General features: G+C 30.5%; 1 protein-coding gene across 4 annotated transcripts; it reads left to right on the forward strand.

Moving 5' to 3' along the window:
* Positions 1-3,270: 3,270 nt before the first annotated feature.
* Positions 3,271-21,083, forward strand: LOC134711232 (protein numb-like). Of its 4 annotated transcripts, none has more exons than XM_063571712.1 (10): positions 3,271-3,603; positions 5,060-5,196; positions 5,608-5,682; positions 6,066-6,143; positions 6,997-7,143; positions 8,394-8,426; positions 12,827-13,022; positions 13,683-13,904; positions 14,330-14,527; positions 16,172-21,083. In XM_063571712.1, exons 2-10 carry the CDS (start codon positions 5,068-5,070, stop codon positions 16,540-16,542), a joined length of 1,449 nt encoding a protein of 482 aa, XP_063427782.1. In that variant the 5' UTR covers positions 3,271-3,603; positions 5,060-5,067; the 3' UTR covers positions 16,543-21,083. The 4 variants fall into 4 exon arrangements, with proteins under 4 accessions (XP_063427782.1, XP_063427784.1, XP_063427785.1 ...); XM_063571713.1 differs by having other exon boundaries at positions 3,272-3,603; positions 6,997-7,137; XM_063571714.1 differs by lacking the exon at positions 8,394-8,426.
* Positions 21,084-22,464: the final 1,381 nt, after the last annotated feature.

Raw genomic sequence — 22,464 nt, forward strand, 5'->3', positions numbered from 1 at the left:
GTGAAAAATAAAGGCGCAGTCCTGAATTCCTGCAAAACAAACACCAAAACTTGACATCATCAATAAGGTCCCTCCACCCCTCAGTAATTACTATATATTAAGCAATTTATCTTTAATGTTGCAAAATGTATTCAGTTTTAAGCAAAGTTCTGAAAATAGATAATTTTATGTATTTTTATGCCCCACCTACGAAAGAAGAGGGGCATTATGTTCTCTGGTCTGTGCGTCCGTTCGTCCATCTGTCCGTTTGTCCGTCTGTCTGTCTGTCCGTTCGTCCGTCTGTCCCGTTTCAGGTTAAAGTTTTTGGTCAAGGTAGTTTTTGATGAAGTTGAAGTCCAATCAACTTGAAATATACATGTACCCTATGATATGATCTTTCTAATTTTAATGCCAAATTATAGTTTTTACCCCAACTTCATGGTCCACTGAACATAGAAAATGGTAGTGCGAAGTTCAGGTTAAAGTTTTTGGTCAAGGTAGTTTTTGATGAAGTAGAAGTCAAATCAACTTGAAACTTAGTATACATGTTCCCTTTGATAAGATCATTCTAATTTTAATGCCAAATTAGAGAATTTATTCCCATTTCACGGTCCACTAGACATATAAAATGATAGTGCGAGTGGGGCATCCGTGTACTGTGGACACATTCTTGTTTTACCAAAATTCCTATTTATTTTAGTACTATTTCTCAGCACTTCTAATAATAATTACATGTAATGTCTGGTTGAATGGATTAAGAATGTCACCTGACCTTTTTGAGCATTTTTAATGCTTCTGTTTGCCTAAAGGAATTGTCTTTATATACTATGTACATGTACTTCATTTACATGTAATGACATTTTTTTTTTTAAATCAATGAAATTTTCCCCTTGGAATCTTTTCAAAAATTATTTTCTTATTAACGTCTATACTGAAGCTGTTAACATTTCATAATTTTTGGTATCATAGTTTAAATAATAAATTTAAGAAAAGGTTTCTTTTATTATTTAAACATGAAATACACATACATGTTGTATGAAGTTAATTATTAATTCATTTATGGAGTTCAATGTTTGTTCTTTAACTTTTTACATGTTTAGAAATGTAAAATATTTATATGATGAAGAATTGTTGATAATTTTAGATGTTTACTAGTTGGTGTGGAAAATTATTGTGAAATCCATTAAATCATTGTAATGAGAGAGAGAAAAAAATCAAATGTGATAATTAAAAAACTACATGTAATACATTTTGTTTGTTTCATTTATTCTATAGCTTATGGTTCAGTTATTCAAATTGATTTCAATAAACCCTTTATTGATGGAATATAAGTATATAGACATGTTGTACCAAACCAAAGAAAAGGACCACTACAACCAAAACAATTTCATAAACTACAGCTGAGCTACTTTAGTACAGTGTTCAACCCAAACAAAAACACAAACAAAAAGTTTTCTTAATGTCAACCTGCAATATTTAATATAAAAAAGAAGATGTGGTATGATTGCCAATGAGACAACTATCCACAAAAGACCAAGATGACACAGACATTAACAACTATAGGTCACCTTATGGCCTTCAGCAATGAGCAAAGCCCATACCGCATAGTCAGTGTACCATATGCAATATTTTTCAGGCATGACTCAAAGTTTTGAGACATGTATTATTAAAGTGTTTAGCACAAAGGCACAAAATTACTAAAGAAACACATAGTCACATTTTCAAGAGGAAACCATTAACAAAGTTATTTTAATTCCAAAGAATTCTATCTACCTGAGATTATCCTGCAAGTATTACTGAAATTTAAAATCTCCTTTTGAGAACAAACTGTAAAAAAAAATGATAAGTAAAAAGAATGGTGGGATAAACATCACTAAGGTATCCTTACAAATGCGAAAAAGCAAAATGCCATTTTCAATTATTTATCTTAAATGTAATGCTCTTCAGGCTCAATCCAGGATTTGAGGCTCATGGTATTGCAACCCATCTTTTGCCAAAAAATATTTTGTGACCGTAGGGGTTGTGCACACCAGGCCTTGTGGTCATAAAACTTTGTAGGACGATTTTTGTACTCAGACTCAAGAATCAACCAATCAAAATGATGGATTTTGGGTTTCGAGCATGATTTTTGTGCTCTGAGGACTGAGCAAAGTTTTATGACTTTAACCCCAGGTGCCATCCTGGAGATGTTACTGTATCATGTTTTGATTGTTTGATTGGTGTTCAACACCACTGTGCTATTCATTGGCTGTAAATTTATATTGTTGGAGGAAGCCATAGTGCCAGGAATGAACCAGGACCTCCAGTAGGAAAATTGACAATCCTTGTCAATTAAGATTGCGGTCAGATGAATTGTATCTTTTTAGATGAACATGATTTTCATACATCAAATTTGTTATATACAAATAGATATTTTTCTCTGAATAACACTTTATGTCATTTGATTAATTGACATTGGTTTAAAAAATGTTTTTAACCAATTATAACGATTTTGATTATGCTTTTGGAAATTTTACCCAGAACACAATAATTTCTGAAACAGCAAATTCAACATCAATTTTTAAAATTTCTACAAATGATTTCTTCTTTACATGATCACCAATACATGAGTTTATTCTTGGGAGGCGGATTTAGGGGGGAGGGGCCTTTTTGGGAAAAAATTTGGTTGCTTATATAGGGAATCACTGAAGCGTGACTGGAGCGGGCTTCCTCTTAGATCAGTCAGTGGGTCCCCACTTATGAAAATCCCTGGATCCGCCACTGGTGTCAGTTGTTATTCTGTGGAATACATGTTGTAATGTAGTATTATAATATTTATTAATGTACTTCTGTCCTGATGATTCTTGTTTTTTTGTACTCTTTTCTTGTCGCATAACGTTTTCATTTGAGCAGTATTTTTACATTGCCATATAAGTGAGAGGTTTGACTAGCTATGAAACCAGGTTCAACCCATTAACTTTTCTTTAAATGTCCTGTAATAAGGCAGCAACCATTTGATTATTGGGGGGCTATGGATTTTTTTTGGAAAAATTGTTTTCGACTTGTGGCCAAATAATATAGAAAGTCCCTGAAGTTTCGTAACCAAGTATCATTTTTACACTTTTAAGTAAAGTATTGTTGGTTTATTTATGACATTACATCCACAAGTCTTTTGGTAAGTGAAACTGATTGGATAAATTTATTATAATATTATACACCGAATTCAAAAGACATGAGTATAGAAACTTTTTAATTTTTTGATAGAGTATATATTTCCCGCTTTTATTACTTAGATAGGTATTTCCGATGACGCATGCGTATTGAAATTGCTCAAAGGATCAGTCCACTTCCGTTTCGATAATACAAATTTACCCACGCTAATTAGGAACTTCTTACACCTTCTTTTATGATAAAATTTATCTTAGAAGGCTTTATTTCTTTAATTGGAAATTTTAGATAAACGGACAACAATCTGAACGGTGGATATGTGACCAGAACATCTGTGAAATTGTTGAAAATTGACACTTGTCTCAGTGGTTCATTCATGAAAATGATAATTTTACAGTACACAAACTTTTAAATCATTTTGTATACAAATCAGACAGTTTTATACATAAAAACTTTCAGCATAAATTAAATTTGAAGGTAAGGTTCCTTACATTCTCATATTTTTCAAATAAAATGTAAACTGTTGCACTTTGAGTTTAAAACGAAAACAAACATGGCTGCCATAAAATTGACATAAATTTTTAACAAGTTGGTGCAGACATTTTTTATTCCTCATCATTTGGTTATCCCCAATCAATAATTTATAGGTGTTCACAGCAACACCAGCTTTATGAATGTCCAAGTTGTCAATCAATATGAGTAATCATGTAAAACTCCTAATTACTCATACATGTTTATTGATGACCTAATTTTTGTCTCATCACACTGAAGTGTAAGTATATATATATATATTCATAGGTATAAATGCAAATTATGAATTTTGTGAGTGAATTTAATCAGTCTCTGATAAGGGATGAACCTGGTAGTCAAACATTTTGTTAGCACTCTTATCATGCTTATCATTGTCTGGAATCATATATTTGCATTTTCAATCTATGCATTTTTTTTACTCCTCTTACTATATATTGGGTCCTTTGTTGAATTGGTTTCAAGTTCTTATGGTCAGAGACTAGCTATAAATTCATTAACAATAGACAGCCGTCACAGTGTTTTTTCCCTTTTACCAGTCATGTTCATAGGTTGCAATTCTGTAAATATATACAATGCAATTTTCAATTGGACTTACTGTTACCGCTATTAAAAATTACCACTCTTGTTCATTGAATTTTTTTTTATATACAAGAATGAAAAGTTCACATGCACATGATGCACTTCTGTTTTTTTTCTAAGGTCAAAATATAGGACTGTGTAGCATATTTTCAATATTTATATGAACCAAATTTCTAAGAGTTTAAACTTGAAGTAAAATTCTGTACTACATTGTACCCCTAGCCTATTCTATACTTGTAAGGTTTCCAAGTTATGTCTCTATAATATATATGCAACATAAAGATCATATATATACAGATCTGTGAACCAGTAAGTAAACAAACAAAATATCTATGAATATTACATATCTCCCCTAAAGAGGCATGGTTTGTGAAACAGCTGTATTTACAAAGTGCAACCTAGATTTAATATTTATTTAACTTGAAAAACACATTTTCTCACAATATGTGTTGCAAAAAAATTCCTTGCCTTTGATCTCATTGTGCCATGCCCTTATGTTTAGAGTTTCAATATGACGAAGGCAGTGCAATTATATAAGTACTTATTTGACATAAATTGACTGCTGGATATTTGCAAACTTAGTGTCTGTATCTGAAATCTGGGAAGGTATTTGAAACCCATGGATCATAAATCCTTGTGTTGACAGTTGATAGATCTTTGCAAACTTTTCATAAATTGCTCCTCAAGATTTTGATGGACAGAGATAGACAGTGTTAAAGTGTCCCATTTGTTCATAAAATATTGATATTTGTTTTGAATGTATTTTCACAAGTTTTAGCATTTATACCATATAATGATTTAATCTATATTGATTAAAATATAGTTGCAGTAATGGAACGATTAAAGAAAAGACTGAGTTTTCGGAAAAAGAAAGACCATGTACCAGAATGCTCAAAACCACATCAGTGGCAAGAAGATGAGAAAAAAGTTAGAGATGGAACATGTAGTTTTCAAGTGCGGGTAAATATTTCATGTTGATTTTTCTGAATTAATAGTTCTATCAAAATTATATTACCTTCATATGTATTAAAAGTCACTGTTGCAACATGGTGATGATTTTTGCTGATGAACCATCAACATTGACATTAAGTCTGAAAAAGAATATTAAGCTTCTTTCAAAAATATTATTTAATTATCTTTTATTTGTGCTTATCTATCATGACTTTAAGGTATTTATCAGATTTAGTAGGAGAAAGATTTCACAACATCAACAATAACTCATTTTACAAAACCAGGCATTCATTTACAGTGAATGATTTTATAAATATTGATTTAATGTGTAACTTAACCCTGAACTAAAGGTCAGTTGGTTTGCATTTCACTTTTACTAATGTAACAAACTAGATTTTTAAATTGTTTGATATTTTACAGTATTTAGGTTGTATGGAAGTGTATGAATCCAGGGGAATGCAGGTTTGTGAAGAAGCTGTTAAAACGCTCAAGTCAGTAAGTACATGTGGTTCAGTTACCGGATACAGTTACATTAATAAGTTCATAGAAATCGACAGAATTGACCAATATTTAAAGTACTTCAGTAATATTTAGCATTTCTAATTGAAATATATATTTTTTTTCCTTGTGACAGAAGTTTTTAATGAATCTTTGAAGACAAAAATACAAAAAAAAAAGACCAAAACACATTAGTACAATGATATGATATATAGAAGATCCATGTCAAAAGGATTTTACATGGATTAGTCTCCGCAAGAATCAAATTAATAAAGTTATATTTATACAGAAAATGCCATGAGTTTGAAATGTAAACATGTATTTATAAATAAAAATGGTCACTAAAGTAGTTAAATGCATGAGTAATTTCATTTTTTCAGCAATGTAAAGGAAAATACCAGAGAGCAATATTGTATGTATCTGGTGATGCATTACGAGTTGTGGATGAAATAAGCAAGGTATAGTAATATACTAATTAGGGATAAATCATCACTCTTATTTTTATACTTGTTAAATTTTCTTTAGAATATAAAACCTGAAAAATAGTTAAATTTTCTTTAGAATATAAAACCTGAAAAATAGTTAAATTTTCTTTAGAATTTTAAACCTGAAAAATAGTTAAATTTTCTTTAGAATATAAAACCTGAAAAATAACCACACTATGACAATGAAACCGCATTAAAAAAACCATGAACCAAATAATTTTCCACGTCTTTGTAACTACAAAATGCTTAAAAATGGTATCTTGCATTCAATTATTTGTAATTGTTTGGCAGTTATTGTGGGTGATTGACTGGGTCTTCAATCGAGAGAGTTTGTCACCTCTACTCCCCATCATTCACTCTGTTGAACAGTTAATTAACACTACTCCCCATCATTCACTCTGTTGAACAGTAAATTAACACTACTCCCCATCATTCACTCTGTTGAACAGTAAATTTACACTACTCCCCATCATTCACTCTGTTGAACAGTAAATTAACACTACTCCCCATCATTCACTCTGTTGAACAGTAAATTAACACTACTCCTCATCATTCACTCTGTTGAACAGTAAATTAACACTTCTCCCCATCATTCACTCTGTTGAACAGTAAATTAACACTAATCCCCATCATTCACTCTGTTGAACAGTAAATTAACACTACTTCTCATCATTCACTCTGTTGAACAGTAAATTAACCTGAATTTTGTTATTTCAGAGCATGAGAGTAGATCAGACTATAGAAAATATGTCATTCAGTGCTCAAGATATAAGAACTATTGTAAGACATTTGTTAGACATGTTTAACCTTTATTTTGTTATTTCAGAGCATGATTGTAGATCAGACTATAGAAAAGGTGTCGTTCTGTGCTCCAGATAGAAACCATGAGAAAGGATTTGCTTACATTTGTCGTGACGGAACAACACGACGATGGATGTGCCATGGCTTCTTGGCCGTCAAGGAGTCCGTAAGTGTCAGTAGTATTTTCATTTGAAATTTAAGCTTGTGTCCAGCACAAAGCATTCTTCAAAGGACTTCTCCAAAATTATGGCCCAGAGATTGAAATATAGGTTAGGGTAAAGACTTCAAGGCCTGCATTTTGTTTTAGAAAAAGAGTGTCGTGTTATTTTAATGGTGATGTTAGACATTAGTAAATACATGGAATTTTAGGAACAATTTTTCAGGGAAATTGTGCACACTGATTTAAAATTTAAGAGAAATGGAAGGAATACAAAATGTTTCCTGTCTGTCATTTTCATTCGATTTTCATTAATCACTCCTTCACATAAGATTATTTAAAACTTTTAAAAGATTCTGGTTCTTAAATACTTGTTTTATCTAAAATTCCACATTGTTTATCTTTTATTCTTAACAACAATATTTTAATGATCCTTTATGCAGTTTTCTTTAATAATTATTATGTTAACAGAAATTAATATTATTTACCCCAACTATGCCTCAGTTTTGTTTAACCCCACCTTTTGATTTTCAAGATTTTATTTTTATTTTTAAAACCATTGTGTAACATTATTTACATTTTGTGTTTTATTTTTTTACTGTTTTGTAAGCGTTGATATATTAATTATTGTAAGACATAACAAAGCCACATCAGAGTAAAGAGTAGTCCTATTAAATATAAGTTTTCTGTTTTTGGTCATATAAGTGTCAGTAGATATTTAAATGCATCAAATGTTGTTAGTTAGGGTAGTAGTTTGGGTAGATTACGATGAAACTTTGAAGTATGCTGTCTATCACTTTCTCTAATTTGTGTGTAGCATGAGATTTTAATTGTATGTGTTACTTTCTTATTGCCTTGACCATAGAGTAGATGTTGTAACAAAAACCATTTTTTTCCGCAGCAGTTTTTTTCCCCAAACAAGCATAAATTTACCCTTGCACATAATCCATTAATTTAACCTGATCATGTGTGGAGATAATAATAAGTAAAAAGTAAAACCTGTTTCCCCCAAATCTAATTTATAACACAAAATGAATGTGCTACACTTATTTATTTGATTTTGGTTATGAAATTAATAGAAATGTACAACACTGTCGGATGTACACAATACATTGTCACTGTTTTCATTTTTATAGAATATTTATATATTGTATGTTAGATATTAGAGAAAAAAGCAAGAGCTATTTTTAGTTTTTATTCAGAATGCTTTTATGTTGATAATTTTTAGGTTCAGTAGGTATTTTATGTTTTGTTTTATTATAAAGTTCTTCAGAGGCAGACACAAAAATAGACGTTCTGTGAGTAATACCAAGTTTCTGCATGCCTATGCTAGTAACAAAAGCATGTATTAATACTAACATTGTTTGGAATAGGACAATTATCAATATTGTGATTATTTAGATATGAATGAAACCATTAGGCAGAAAGGTGTATATAACATGTTACTTTAATCATGTGAAGATCTGTCAGTCAATGGGGTTTGGAGTAGAAAGTTATAAAAATCAAGAGTATTTTATTAATATTAATTCAAGTACAAAGTAAAAGAGATATCTAGTTCAATGCTGCTCAAATTTTAGACTGCAATAACTTTTAGGTTATTGATAGTCAACAAAGACAAAATTGATGCCGAAAAATATAAAGTTAAAAACACGATATATATTCAACATAAGAACTATGATCATCATGTTATGATAATTTAAACACTTTATAGATTATTAAAACTTTTGTTTTTCAATATACCAAAATGTGATCAACTTTTAAGCAGTAGCTGTAAATGAGTTGAACAATAGTGGGGGACTTACCATGGATTGTTTTATCTATGTTGCTAAAATTTGCATAAAAATAGGGTATATATTAAAGCAATTGTGGCCTTTGGTAACTTGTCAACACATAGGTTGTGAGATCGAGCCCTGCACATGGTTAGTGGGTTGGTCTTCAATTTTAATTGACTAGGATTGCTAGTTTTCCTCCCAAAGGTCAATGGTTCTTTCAGTGAACATGGGCTTCCCCTGCTAAATAGAAACTAGTTGTAAAACACCAAAAACTCATTAATCTTATTTTAAATTATGCGCAGACATTAAAACATTTTTTGTTAATTATTGCATTTCATGTTGTTTTAATAAAATTAAAGAAAAGCAGAATAATTATTAAATATACTAGTATCTCAATTGTTTGTAAAACAATTGAAAGGTCTTTCCTGTAAAAGTGATGCTTTCATAATGTACTTTGTACGACCTTTCGTTTGATATACGACAAGCATACCTTCTGAAACTTTTTACTTTTATCACTTAATGACCTCATCCGCCTACATTTTTTATATCGGAATTATTATATATGTAACATAGAGTAGATGAGCTTTCATTTGATATGCGACAACGCCATATTCTAGAAAGTTTGATTTTTGCACTCAATAACCCTATCTTACTAATTTTTGAAGGTCAGGAATTTGCTATTTGAAATGTACACATAATGACCTTTCATTTGATATACAACAACCCTACCTTAAAAGAACATTTATTTTTTGCACTCAATGACCCCATCCAACTCATTTTTGGGAGACGTCAATTTGAAATTTGAAATGTTCGCTTTATGTTCTTTCATTTGATATGCGACAACCTTACCATCTGAGAAATTTGAATGTTTGCACTAAATGACCCCACCCGTCTCCCTTGGATGAAAAGGGGGTTTCAAATTTTCATTTTTAAGTAGAGTTTATTAAGACCTTCAATTTGATATATCAGATGACCCCATTTGACAAAGTGCAAATAATGATGCAATATCAACTATATAAATAGAAATTATGAAACTTATAAAGTCAATGCAAAACATGAAAATTTCAAATTGAATTTTTTAGTGTTTTTTTAAATGGAATGTTTTTGGTATTTTGTCAAACATATAACTATGTCAACCTCTTCAATTTCTTCAACATTTTAAGTGGTAAGCTCTTGATGATTCAGAAATACATGCCTCCGCTCGCAAAACTTAAAACTGCATTATCTCTAAAACGACAATAGATATCTCAAATCTGTTAAATGATAAATGATCTACAGTTAAAGGACAACATTATAGAAAAAGAATTAAGACAATTTTAAAGTTCACTAAGGTCACAATTAATCATCAAATATATGATGCAATACAAAACTTGAGAACCGGAAGTCGTAAAGACATGGGACTATCACCATTCAACTCAGGACCACTTGACCTTTTAAATATCACAAGGTCAAGGTCATAGTATAATGTGAAGGTCAAGGTGAAATTTCATCATGACCTGACATTGACCTCAAATTGAAGGTCTTGAACTACTGATCATCTTTTAAGTTTATAGTAGGTTGATATCTGTTACCTTTAAAAAGATATACACAAAATACTATACTTTTAATAATCATCCCGTTGTAACTTTTGAACAGACGGTCGGACATTTTTGGGCTTATTACATAAATTGTAGAGTTCGTCGAGAGGAACATTTTATACGCTGTATGTAGGCAGCAAAGTCTTATCGTTTTCCTAATATGTAAGCTTGAAATTGCAGCGTAATTTTTTTTTGCACTCTGTGACCTTTGACCTTGGGTGCATATTGAAGGTCACATGAATTAAAGATTATTGGTGAAGGTCCCAAGTCTCTACGACTTCCAGTTCTTGCAATAGATTTTTTCTAAAATTGTATACAATTTTTCAAGGGGAATAACTCCTTATAAGGGTTAATAACAAAATGATTGTATATGTTCATTAACATTGCCATCTGTTCCTGTACATGTTGCCGTTTTCAAATCGATTCTATCTCTAACATTTTTTGAGAAATGAGCAAAGGAAAGAAATTGTTTCAAGGGGAAATAACTCTCAAAGGGGATGATGAAATTCTATGCAGCCTCATATGGTAATACATCATGATGAGATGTACCTATTGTAAAAATAAGATCATGATATCTTTAAAAACAACGAGGGGGGGTCATGTTGAAAAAAATCAATAAAAGGGAGATAACTTCTAAAGGGGATGATGAAATCCTACACAGCCTCATCTGGTAATACTTCATAATGAGGTCTACCGATGGTCCATATTTGGTTTTGATAACTCCAATAGAAACGAGGGGAGGCCATGTCAAACAAATGCTGGATGAAAAAAAAAAAAAAAAAAAAAAACATGCGAAAAACAATAAGGTCTTTCCTCACGGAGAGGAAAGACCTTAATTATGAAAATGCAAAAATAGACAAAATGGTACATATAATGTTTCAGGCATGTACATACATGTATTTTATGTATGCACCTAAAGTGTGAGGGTACCTGGTCAGTGTGATAAACTACTTCATTGCAGAACATCATTTGTAGAGCCTACATAAAGCATACTGTTCCAACAAATCCAAAGTATGCAGCTGAAAAAGTTAGACTTGTTAACCCCTATATGTTAAAGTCAAAATATTCTAAGTCAATGTCCACATTTAATTTTTTTGTCAATTTGGAAATTTTTCAATTCTTGTATGCTTTAATTAAGAGCATCATGAAGAGACACACATGTATTTTCTAACTATATTTTAAACTTGTTGAGAACAATTAGAGTAAAGAAATTGAATCAAAGAAAAGAAAAGTTAAAAATAAAATGTGGTATACTTGCCAATGAGACAACAATTTTAGGTCACCACATGTCCTTCAACAATGTGCAAAACTGCATAAATAATGAGCTATAAAAGGCTACGAAATGACATGGATGTATTCTCGGCCCTTAGACAAGTCTTAAGTTTGTAATAGGTTATAAATATCAAACTCAAAATTTGAACAACTTGTGATGCTTATTTTCTTGTGGTTTTATCCATGTTGTCATTAAAGTGATTGTAAGGTTGTGTTTTAAATTTGTGGTTATTTTTCACATTTTGTTATGCTAAAACAATTGTTTATGAAACGGAAGACGTAAATGAAACTGAAAAATTGCACCCATCCATTTAAGTTTTTCATACCAAAAGAAAGTAAATGTTCAACTTTTAAAACTAAATAACTTTTATTAATATTAAAGCATATATAAATTATGACTAATAATTATCTGATCTTTTCATTAGCATTTTAAAACAAATCTTGAAATTTTCTATAAATACATATTTATATATATATATTTTCCTATATTAACCAGCCCCTTAAATGTTGTATTTACCTGGACATCTAGCTTAACATTAGCAGCACGCCTTTCTATTCTTGAACACAGGCAAAGATTCAGTGTGTGGCCAGTCCCAACAATATTAGAAGAGGAGAAAATTATGTAGATATATTGTTTAATGAAATTTCACCAGTTATTGTTTTGTTCTTTTTATTTTATTGAATTCAGTTCTTTTTTTACATTTTATTTGTTTGTTTCTTTCTGTTTATTACTTTATTGTTTACTTACACTCAATTAACAAACAAAAAAATACAGAGACTTGTGTAACTTGTAACTTGCATTCGTACCAAATATTGTGAACCAACTTATTTTTCTGAGCAATTTATATTCAGAAGTAGTATAATTATGCAAATATAAATCGTCACAAATATGTATCTTTCCTTAGTTACCTAAATCAAGTAACTTTAAAAAAGCGAAATTAATGAGATATACTCATCTTGTTTTGATTTATTGAGACAATGAAAAGACTAAATGTGAATAAAAATTTCAGCAAAAATAAGTTGGTTAACAGTATACCATAAATTCAGAAAAATTGCATTGTTAATGTATTATTACAGGGAGAAAGACTGAGCCATGCTGTGGGCTGTGCATTTGCTATATGTTTAGAACGTAAACAGAAAAGGGACAAAGATGTGACAACTAACGTTACAGTGTCCTTCAACCAAGACAAAACCAGTTTTACACGGATGGGATCCTTCCGTCAAGCTACCTTAACTGAAAAAATTGTTGACCCACAAAGTGCTATTATAGCTGGTAAGTAATGACAGATGACTATAAAACTGAGGTTGTTATAAGAATATATAGCCATGTCAGTATTAATTAACCCAAACTGAAGGCAGGGTTTGGTTTTAGAGACATTAAATTTCTAATCTACACACAATTATGAAAGCATGGATAGACAGTAAAAATATTATTGAAATTTGATGGTTGATTGTTGTTATTTTAAAAAGTGTCTAAATGGCTTTATGATTATTATAAATGCTATATAAGGGTCAATCCAGTGATTTTTCATAAAACTGTATTTTGAACCCTGAGGACAAACATATTTGGACAATTTATGTTAAAAAATAATATTTTTTAATCTACAGTGAGAGATACTCCCGCCCTGAAATTGTCGCTTAGGCTAGCTAATATAGTGTTTAATTGCTGGTGTATGCAAATGTTTTGTGATGTTGTGTATATTGTATAAGTATGCACTTTAGATGAAATACATCTATAGCTTTAGTTTGTTCAATGAAATATTGCAAAAAAGGGACAAACAAAACATGTTGTAGTTTCTGCTGAACAAAGTCAAAGTTAATTGTTACAAATTTGATGATTGTTTGGTCAGAACAAAAAGTTACAGTTTTTGATATTGTATCAAAAATTGATTAAATTTCTGTTTTTAATTTTTAATATTTATAATTATTACAGAACCTGTTCCTGTAAGATCAGTTGATAACCCTTTTGCGGTTGGGCGACCCAAAGCAACAAATGATATGTTGATAAGGCAGGGATCATTCAGAGGGTTTGAGAAGCTTCAAGATTCATCACCTTTCAAAAGAACAACTTCACTACGTCTAAGTGACCTACCATCAACATTACAAAGACAAAACGCCATAACAGACACTTCACCTCCAAGACACCCTGGTGCTGGTACGTAGAAAGATTTGAACTTCTGGCTATTATTATTCAATACTGTAAATACAGAACTTTTCACATGCATTTATTTTTGTGATTGATGAACATTGATGAACAATATGGACAAACATGTAAATGTGTGATAAGTTATTGTGATTACATGAAAAGCTGAAAAGAGTGATGATACTGTATTCCAAAGTTTTTATTTATCAGTGTACCATAATGCATTATATCTAACATTTGTGATAAATATTTCAACATTGCCATGATCATTTAGGTTTTGTATTTAAGATGCTCTTTGTCAAAAACTTAAATGCCAGCAAAGAAAAAATATTTTTTTTACATGTGAAAATCCTTTAAAATTTTAAGTTAGCTAATTGTTAACAGATGGTATAATTTTACTTATGTATTGAACCGGATATTATTATGTTTAATTTCAGGTGTAAGTGAACCAATACAAGAAATGTCACCAACAAAAGAACAAGAGGAATCTATATCTCAACTGTGTAAACAGTTGTCACAAGGGTTATCTGCCCTTAGTAATGATGATCCATTTTCCAGCAATTTTCGGTCTTCACAATCAAATCATACTTCACCTGCATTCCAGAAAGCACCACAACAAAATACTCCACACACAGGTAAGGTCCTTACACAATATTGTCACAACAAAATACTTGGTAACAATGTAAAACCTAAGAATTTAATTGTAACCACAGACCAGTTAGACCATCATGGGAAGTCAAAGTTTGTCAAAAAACTTGAAAAGTCTCCACAGAGAGAGGCTCAACAGCTATCTGTAATAACAAAATAGAATGCTCACAGCTTAGGTATATCTTGTCTGCTGTCACAAATAAAAGAATCATTGCATCAGAAAGGTTCATAAATTTTTATCCCACACAAAAAATTCTCAATACATAAGAACAGACCTTGGAAGCAAACATTTTTTTTTTATTGCAAGTAAGCTAATTTGAGACTTGCAGAACATTGGAATACTTACTTAGGAAGGAACATGAAATTGAAAACAAATACCATTTTAAAAACAAATTACTCCACATTAGACGCAGTACTTGAAACCCTATCGATACAAAGTATAAATCAATCATGAGACCAGTTTAGTTTACATCACAATGCATTGTAATTAATAAGTAACGTTTTGAATAAAATGAAATTATTATTCCACAAAGAAATGATGCTAACTCAAATTAAGAAACTGCGATTGGTTTTCCTCATTCATTTGTCCTTGAATCTTAATTATTAACATTATTTGGTTGAATATATATGTGCTATATGCTATTGACATTTAGTTCTGACAGTTAATTCAGGGTTCTCACTTAGGCAAGTCCATGAGTCCTGGACTCCTCAAAATCTGTCTGGACTCACCATTTTCAAAACTAGAAAGTCCACATATGCCTAAAGATTGAAATCTTTTGTATAAACTCAACACAGTTAAACTCAAATATCATCATTTTATAGCAAAAGTGTAAAAGTAATCTGAATTCAATGTCATTCCATTGCTCTGTTAGCAAGAACCCTGAGTTAGGTAAACCACAGATAGTACATCAATAATGTCTGTTGGAATAATAGGTATTGATGTGGGTATTTTAATGTTTCATTAAACCTCTGCTCAATTTAACACAATCAAGGATGTAAAAAGCATATGAAGTAGTTTCAATTTGGATCAAGACTCACCCTTAGATCAATTATGTTTTAATGATTGATAATGTTGATTTTGTAGACTTCAATGAAGCAGCTAAATTTGCATTAAATCTTTCTTTACACAATTCTCAAATTACAATAAACGCAGTAAAATGAAAAACACACAAATAATAATTGAGTACATCAATAGAAATACTGACTGAGGAAGTGTAGTACATGTATTTGATGAGCTACCTAAGAGGGAAAACATTTTTCTGGTAATGCTTGTGCTATATGTTAGTTGCCAAAATGTAAAAAATACACAAATAACGATTCAAAATACACCAATAAAAATAATAACAAAGGAAGTTTTATACATGTATATAATGAGCTAGCTACCTAAAAGGCAAAACAATATTTCTCGTAATACTTGTTCTCTTTTAACTGCCAAAATGTTAATGAAATAATCATTGTTTTGCATGAATTAGGTATTCTATTTACAGCTTCACAAAGCCACAAGTCATAATTTAGACAGTGTGAAATCAATATTTTGTTTGTGAATTTTCAGGGTCAAACGACTAAAGAATGTACCTTCTCTTCAGATTATAAAATGCTTTAACTACTATTTTTTATCTTTAATTTTTCAGCTTATACAAAGCAACCAGCACCACAACCTGGTACCCAAACAAATCCTTGGGCTCCTACTTGGCCCCAACAGACTTCTACAAACCCCTTTTCTGTGCCTCAAGGATCTGTGACTAATGGTGTTCCACAACCTCCCCCAAGGGTACAACAACATATGCGTAGTCATTCCATAGACAGTGGGGAAATGTCAGGATTTCCCCGGCAATATAACAAACCATCACTTTCGGAAATGTCCGGTCAACGAAGTTTTCAACAAAATGGTAGTGCTTGGTCTTCATCGTCCGCGGCGGCACAAGGCGTAGACCCTTTCGATGTGGCATGGGCAGCTAAGACTACTAGTAAACAAAGTAATCCTTTTTCAGCAAAGGTTTAACAGGACATTATAAATATGAAATTTTTATTTTTCATTTGCCAAGTTATACTAAATACAAAGATTTACCAATACCTCGGTGCATTTATTTGTGCTTATGTACATATCAGTGTCGACAAATTTCAACGGTATAACTTGGTTTTCAGGATTTTCGCTCAGAAACCACCATCTTCATGGAACATATATAGTTATATTCCTTATATGCTGGAAACAAGCGATTCTGATGAGAAGTTTTTGTTAAATGTATAATGGCAGAAAAAGGTTTTGTATTAATATTCAGATCATCATTGGAAAACAGATGTAGAATTGACTACAGAAGAATATATGGTATTCATCACCATTTAAGCAAGAAGTCATAGAGAAGTGATTACTACTTAAAAAGAATAGAGAACTTGTAATCAGCTACCATTTTTATATGTAAACAATAAGACAATAAGGACTCCAATGTTAATAAGATTTACTGCAGGGTCGGGGTAAGACTATTTTATTCTAATTATATAGAAGTGTTGTTCCCATAGGATACAAATCTGTGATTTTTTTTATTTGCATATAAGGTGCTTTTATAAATAAAAACCCCTGTGTATATATTATTTTGCACCATATTTGTATATTTTTACACCTATATATGTGACAGTATTTTAGTTGTTTTAGCTGGTCTAATTTTAACCAGACATTTCGGTCCTGTCACGTACATAGTTGTTTTCTATTTTGTTATAGGTTGTTGGCTTTATTTTCCTAATTTCATTATTACATGGAAAATAAACAGAATAAAGGTTGTTATTGATATCATGCAAATTTTATAACATTATTTTATTTTATCGCTGAGTTGTGATCAATATATGTTTTTTTGGGGTCCAATGAATTTTTCGTCTTTTTATATATGTTAAAATTAAGAATTACACAATATATTCTAGAAATATTTTTTATGTAGAATTCTTATGATTTCTCTGATAACTGCATACAAGCATAAACTTACTTTTAAATGAATATTTTGAAATTTGGTTCAAGGCAAAAAACTTGTTTTTATCATAGAACACTCTTTCATTATATGATTAAAGCTTGGTAAAGGTAAGTTATGACAAGAGGATTATTGTGTGCCTTCTTCAAATTTTCATTCCATTTCCATAAGAAAAAAACAGGAATCCACTTTTTTCTCAATATTGTTGTAGAACATTGCACAGGTTTTTTCCCCACTAGCTTTATAATTGCCTTATCAAATAGATGTTATAATTTTGACAATCATGTGCTAGTAGATTGAAATTTAGTTTTTGTGGCACATAAAAGCTTATATCAAATAGATCAAATTTCTGTTTTATTTGTGATTTTATCTTATAGAAATAACAAACATGGTTTTAGTCGGAATGCCAAAAGATTCATTGATATTTTCTCTTCTTTAAGCTTTAATAAGGGCTGTCACTCATGCAAGCACAGTGTTATTTTGTCATGGTATGCAGTTATCACTGAATCCAAGTATAAATAATGAGTTATGATTAGAAAATTTGTACAGGAACTGCATGGTTTAAATAACTAGAAAATCATTCTAACCCAAGACTATCAACAAATCTTTAAAATACATCAATGAAAGGGAGAATAATTGAATATTCTCCCTTTTGCCCATAAATAAGGGAGACAAATTGTAAAGCCTTCCATAAGGGGTTTTTCTTTTTTTGCTTGTGTGTTTTCGTGTTTGTTTTTTTTAGTTGTTGAAATTTCTAGAAATTACGGCCATTACTCCAGTTTAAAAATTACAGTCCATGATTAAGAGAGATAATTTGATAAACTTCTATTTGAGTTTTATTGGATTTTTTTTGAGTGCTTTTTAAGGGGGAGGCATTTTAGAGAAATTACAGACATTATTTATTCTTGGGGTGTCTTGACACATGCTTGTATTAAGATGATATTACATGATTTTACTGTAGTGGTTCCATTTGAAGACTTTATCATACACAAATCATCAGTCAGTTATCACTCAGATTGATTTTATTGATCTTTTTCCCATGCAGTTCCTTTTTCAAGGTCAGTATATGTGTAACAATCATTTCAAGGTCAATAGATTTTTTTTCATACTTATTTTTTATACCCAATGTAAATGGTTATGTTATTCACATGTGGAAAAAAAAATGAAAAACTTATTATATGTAATGCGATATCTTTAAGTTAAGTTGTATAATAGCCTCTTTTTTCACTACATGTATCAATAGATTCCTTTTTTGAAAGGCCAAAAAAAAAATTGATAAAGTGTAGGGAGTAAATGAGTAGATATATGATTTGATGAATTTATACACTTTGAAAGACAGAATAGACTTTCCAGGATTGATAAGTGTGTTTGATGTTTATAAATCCTGTACATCAGCAACATTTATCCTGGGAAGTCTCTTTCTGTACTGTATAAACCTTGTGTTTGATATTCAATCATGTAAGATAATATTAAGTAGTCCTATCTGTAAATTTGTAAAAATCTATGTCAATGTTTTATACATCAAAGCTCTAGGAATATAACCTATCTTAACAGAAGTTTTGCTTCAAATCAAGGAAAAACAAGCTAATAATTGTTTAAAAGCGTTCTAACTCCCTTTATAAAGTTCATATTGAATTAAATTTATGATATAGGCCCTGCTTTCTACTAAATAAAAATTCAGCCTGTCTTTTCAAATTTAACTTTAAAACACCTTTTAAATGACTAGTGTAGGATAAAACAACTTTTACTGGAAACAAACTGTTTACACAAAGATTTGTCACAACACAAATAATTGTTGATACTTGGGTCACTTGAAAAGAAAGTTCCAATTTTAAAACAACAAGTCAGTGCAGACTAACAAAAATCTTTTTTGTTAATGTAAAAGATTACCCTGATGTACCAACAGATAAATAATCAGTATTTTTTGTATAAGAGGCATACATATATAGGATGGATTTTCATTTAATTACAAATCCTTTTTAGATGGTAGTTTTTCCTTGAAAATTACTGTAGTGTTTAATGTGTCATACAACACACAAAACTTTTCAATTAAGACTTCAATATCTGAAGAGGAAATGTTTTTACTCAAGTCCTGATAATATTATGGTAATATTATGTAAAATATGTTTTCTGCTTTTTATCTCCATTGGCTTATAGCACATTTCTTAATTATCTTGATTTCATCAAAGCTAGTAGATTTTTTTATCAGTTTATAGCAAAATTGAAATCCTTTTGCCCTTCATTTTGATTGAAGGTCATATTAAGGGGCAAAATGAAACTTTTTTGTGTTACCCCTGTTTCGAAAGTATTGGTCATAATCTTTTTAGGTCACCTTATATAAGGAAAAGATTTAAAGAAATATAAGATTGTGCTTCAAGTCTGTACTTTGTATGTTTAATATCAAATAGTTGTTCTTGTCAACTGACATTTATCCAAAGATCATTCATCATAAAGTAAATATTCATACATTTTAATCATAATTGTCTGTTAAAACCAGTTATATACAGTATAATAACTTTGAAAAATATACAATAAAATCATTTCAGAAAATCAGCTCACCTTGTCCCATTCTCTTGCCTCATTCAAAAAGTATAATATATATCTATATATATACATATAAAAAAAGTTATATATAAACATACATACACAGGTTGTTGTAGAGATTTTTTTATTTATAATATCAAGGTTGTATTTTTTTGTGATACTATATTTTAAAATCTACTAATTATTTGGATGAAGATGTAAAACTTTTTATTTCTGTAAACTGAAATGGTGTCTTTTTTATTAGATTATTATTATGAACTTTATTTTTATATTATATGAGAATGTTCTAAAATAATAGAATTTTCTACTTAATAGATTTTACCATTATTTTTTACTTGTTGGGTACTTTTAAGCAAAGTGTTAAAATCGGCTAGTAATATTTTTTTTTATTTCCTGGATTGAAATAGAAAATGACTATATAATGATTATTTATCCTTTGCTACAACTTGTAATTTAAAAAGGAATAGGCTTGAAATATAAGAGTGCATGAATTTTGTATTTTAATTATTGCAGGAAGATATTTGTCAAAGAAATCTAATTTTTCTTCAAAGCTTTATCAGTATTTACATTAAATATTAAATTATTACTGAAAGTAAATGATTACGTTTTCACAAAATGAAGGATTTTGAATGTGAAACTTTGCATATATTTAATTTGATGTTTTCTAGTTTCTAACTGTTATAAGCTTGCTCTAAACATTTAAACACAGTAATTTTATTCCAGAGTTTGTGAAGGTTAAATAGTTAACCCAACCTACTGGACCAAATGTTAAATAAAACTTTAAAAAAAAATATTGGTATAATTTTAATGATTGTCCAATGAACTTTTGTCTGACTGGTACCTTATAAATGATGTTGACTGGACAACATGTGGTAAATTGTTTTTTGGTCCAACCAGCATATTTTAACAAACTCTGTTATATGATAAAAGGTCATGAAACCAGGAAATAAAATATGAATATGGATTATTGTTGTTGGCTGCTGGTCTGAATTGATTTTATCATATTTATATTCTACATAAAATAAACTTAATCATGCAAATATATTTGTTTTTATAGATATTCCTCTGCCCAGAATTCTCCTTTCCAGAAATTGGCGTTCTAGAATCTAATGCTCAAATTTCCAAAAGCTTTCACCAAAATATCTTGATTGGTTACAGCACATTTCAGTCAGTATGTAGCTAATGGTAATATCTTTGGTTAGCTTATTTGTTAGCTGAACCGTGAAGTCATTGTTAGGCAAAGTAACCTTCCCTCCTTTTAAAGTAGCTTAGTCCTACAGAGAGATAGATTTTTTATCTGTTGGGTTAGTCTACTATTAAAGGAGGGAAGTTTACCTTACCTAACAATGACTTCACGGTTCAGCTAACAAGCAAGCTAACCAAAGATATTACCATTAGCTACATACTGACTGAAATGTGCTGTAATTGAAATTCTATCAATGGCTTGACGTTATTTTCATTTTTTGGGTATGAACAATGAAATTTATTATAGTTTGTTAGATTCTGATAAGGCACATTTAACAGATTATTATTGTAGTTTATATTTCATTGGGTTTTTGTCTTGTGAGACAAATGTTTTACTATCCGGTAGCAGCAAGTTTTATGAAGCTTCATATTTCAGGAGGTAGAAGACCTGGATGCTTCATATCTTTTATACAGATACCTTATGTAATACGTTTCCATGTGTCAAATGTCCACTGTCCTTGACCTCATTTTCACTGTTTAAAAAAAGATTTTGTAGTGTGAATTTCTTTCAATATTTGGTACATGGGTTCCTTGCAACATCTATATGTCCGTCAGACAGGATTCACCTGACCTAGACCTCATTTCATGGAACAGTCATCAAGGTTAAATATGATTATGTCTGTTTCTCAAATATTAAAAGCAGTATGATAACTATATGTGGTGTAAGGAATTACTGTAATGGGTACATGTCAGTCTTGCAGGTTTCTACGACCTTGACCTCATTTTCATGGTTAATTGGTCAATATGAAGTTGCGCTTCTGTCTTCTTTTCAAATTATTTAAGTAAAAGGACAACTATCTTTGGTAAATGAAATAATTGTAAGTGTACATGTCTGTCACGCATGCATCATCTGGCATTGACCTCATTTTCATGGTTCATTGCTCAATGATACATTTTTGTAAGTTTGTCAGTTTATCAGATACTATAAGCATGATTAGCAACTGGTCAACTATATCTAGTTTATTTAATGATTTAAATGTGTACATGTCTGTCTTTTTTGGTTTATCTGACCATGACCTCATTATAGAACCATGATGATGTTTTGTTTATGTGATACCTGTGTCAAAAACTTCATGTTACAGACTTTCAACATAGATTCGGTGAGACAAATCAGTGTGTTCACTCTCATTCTTTTCAAAACTATAAATTTTCACAATGTTTTGGTGTACACTTATAAA

This window comes from Mytilus trossulus, chromosome 3 (genome assembly GCF_036588685.1).
Source record: "Mytilus trossulus isolate FHL-02 chromosome 3, PNRI_Mtr1.1.1.hap1, whole genome shotgun sequence".
In the NCBI taxonomy this organism is placed as follows: Eukaryota; Metazoa; Mollusca; class Bivalvia; order Mytilida; family Mytilidae; genus Mytilus; species Mytilus trossulus.

Coding starts and splice junctions, on each gene's coding strand:
- LOC134711232 (XM_063571712.1), top strand. CDS start 5,068: ATGGAACGATTAAAGAAAAGACTGAGTTTTCGGAAAAAGAAAGACCAT. Junction 5,197..5,607: donor CATGTAGTTTTCAAGTGCGG/GTAAATATTTCA, acceptor GATATTTTACAG/TATTTAGGTTGTATGGAAGT. Junction 13,023..13,682: donor ACAAAGTGCTATTATAGCTG/GTAAGTAATGAC, acceptor TAATTATTACAG/AACCTGTTCCTGTAAGATCA.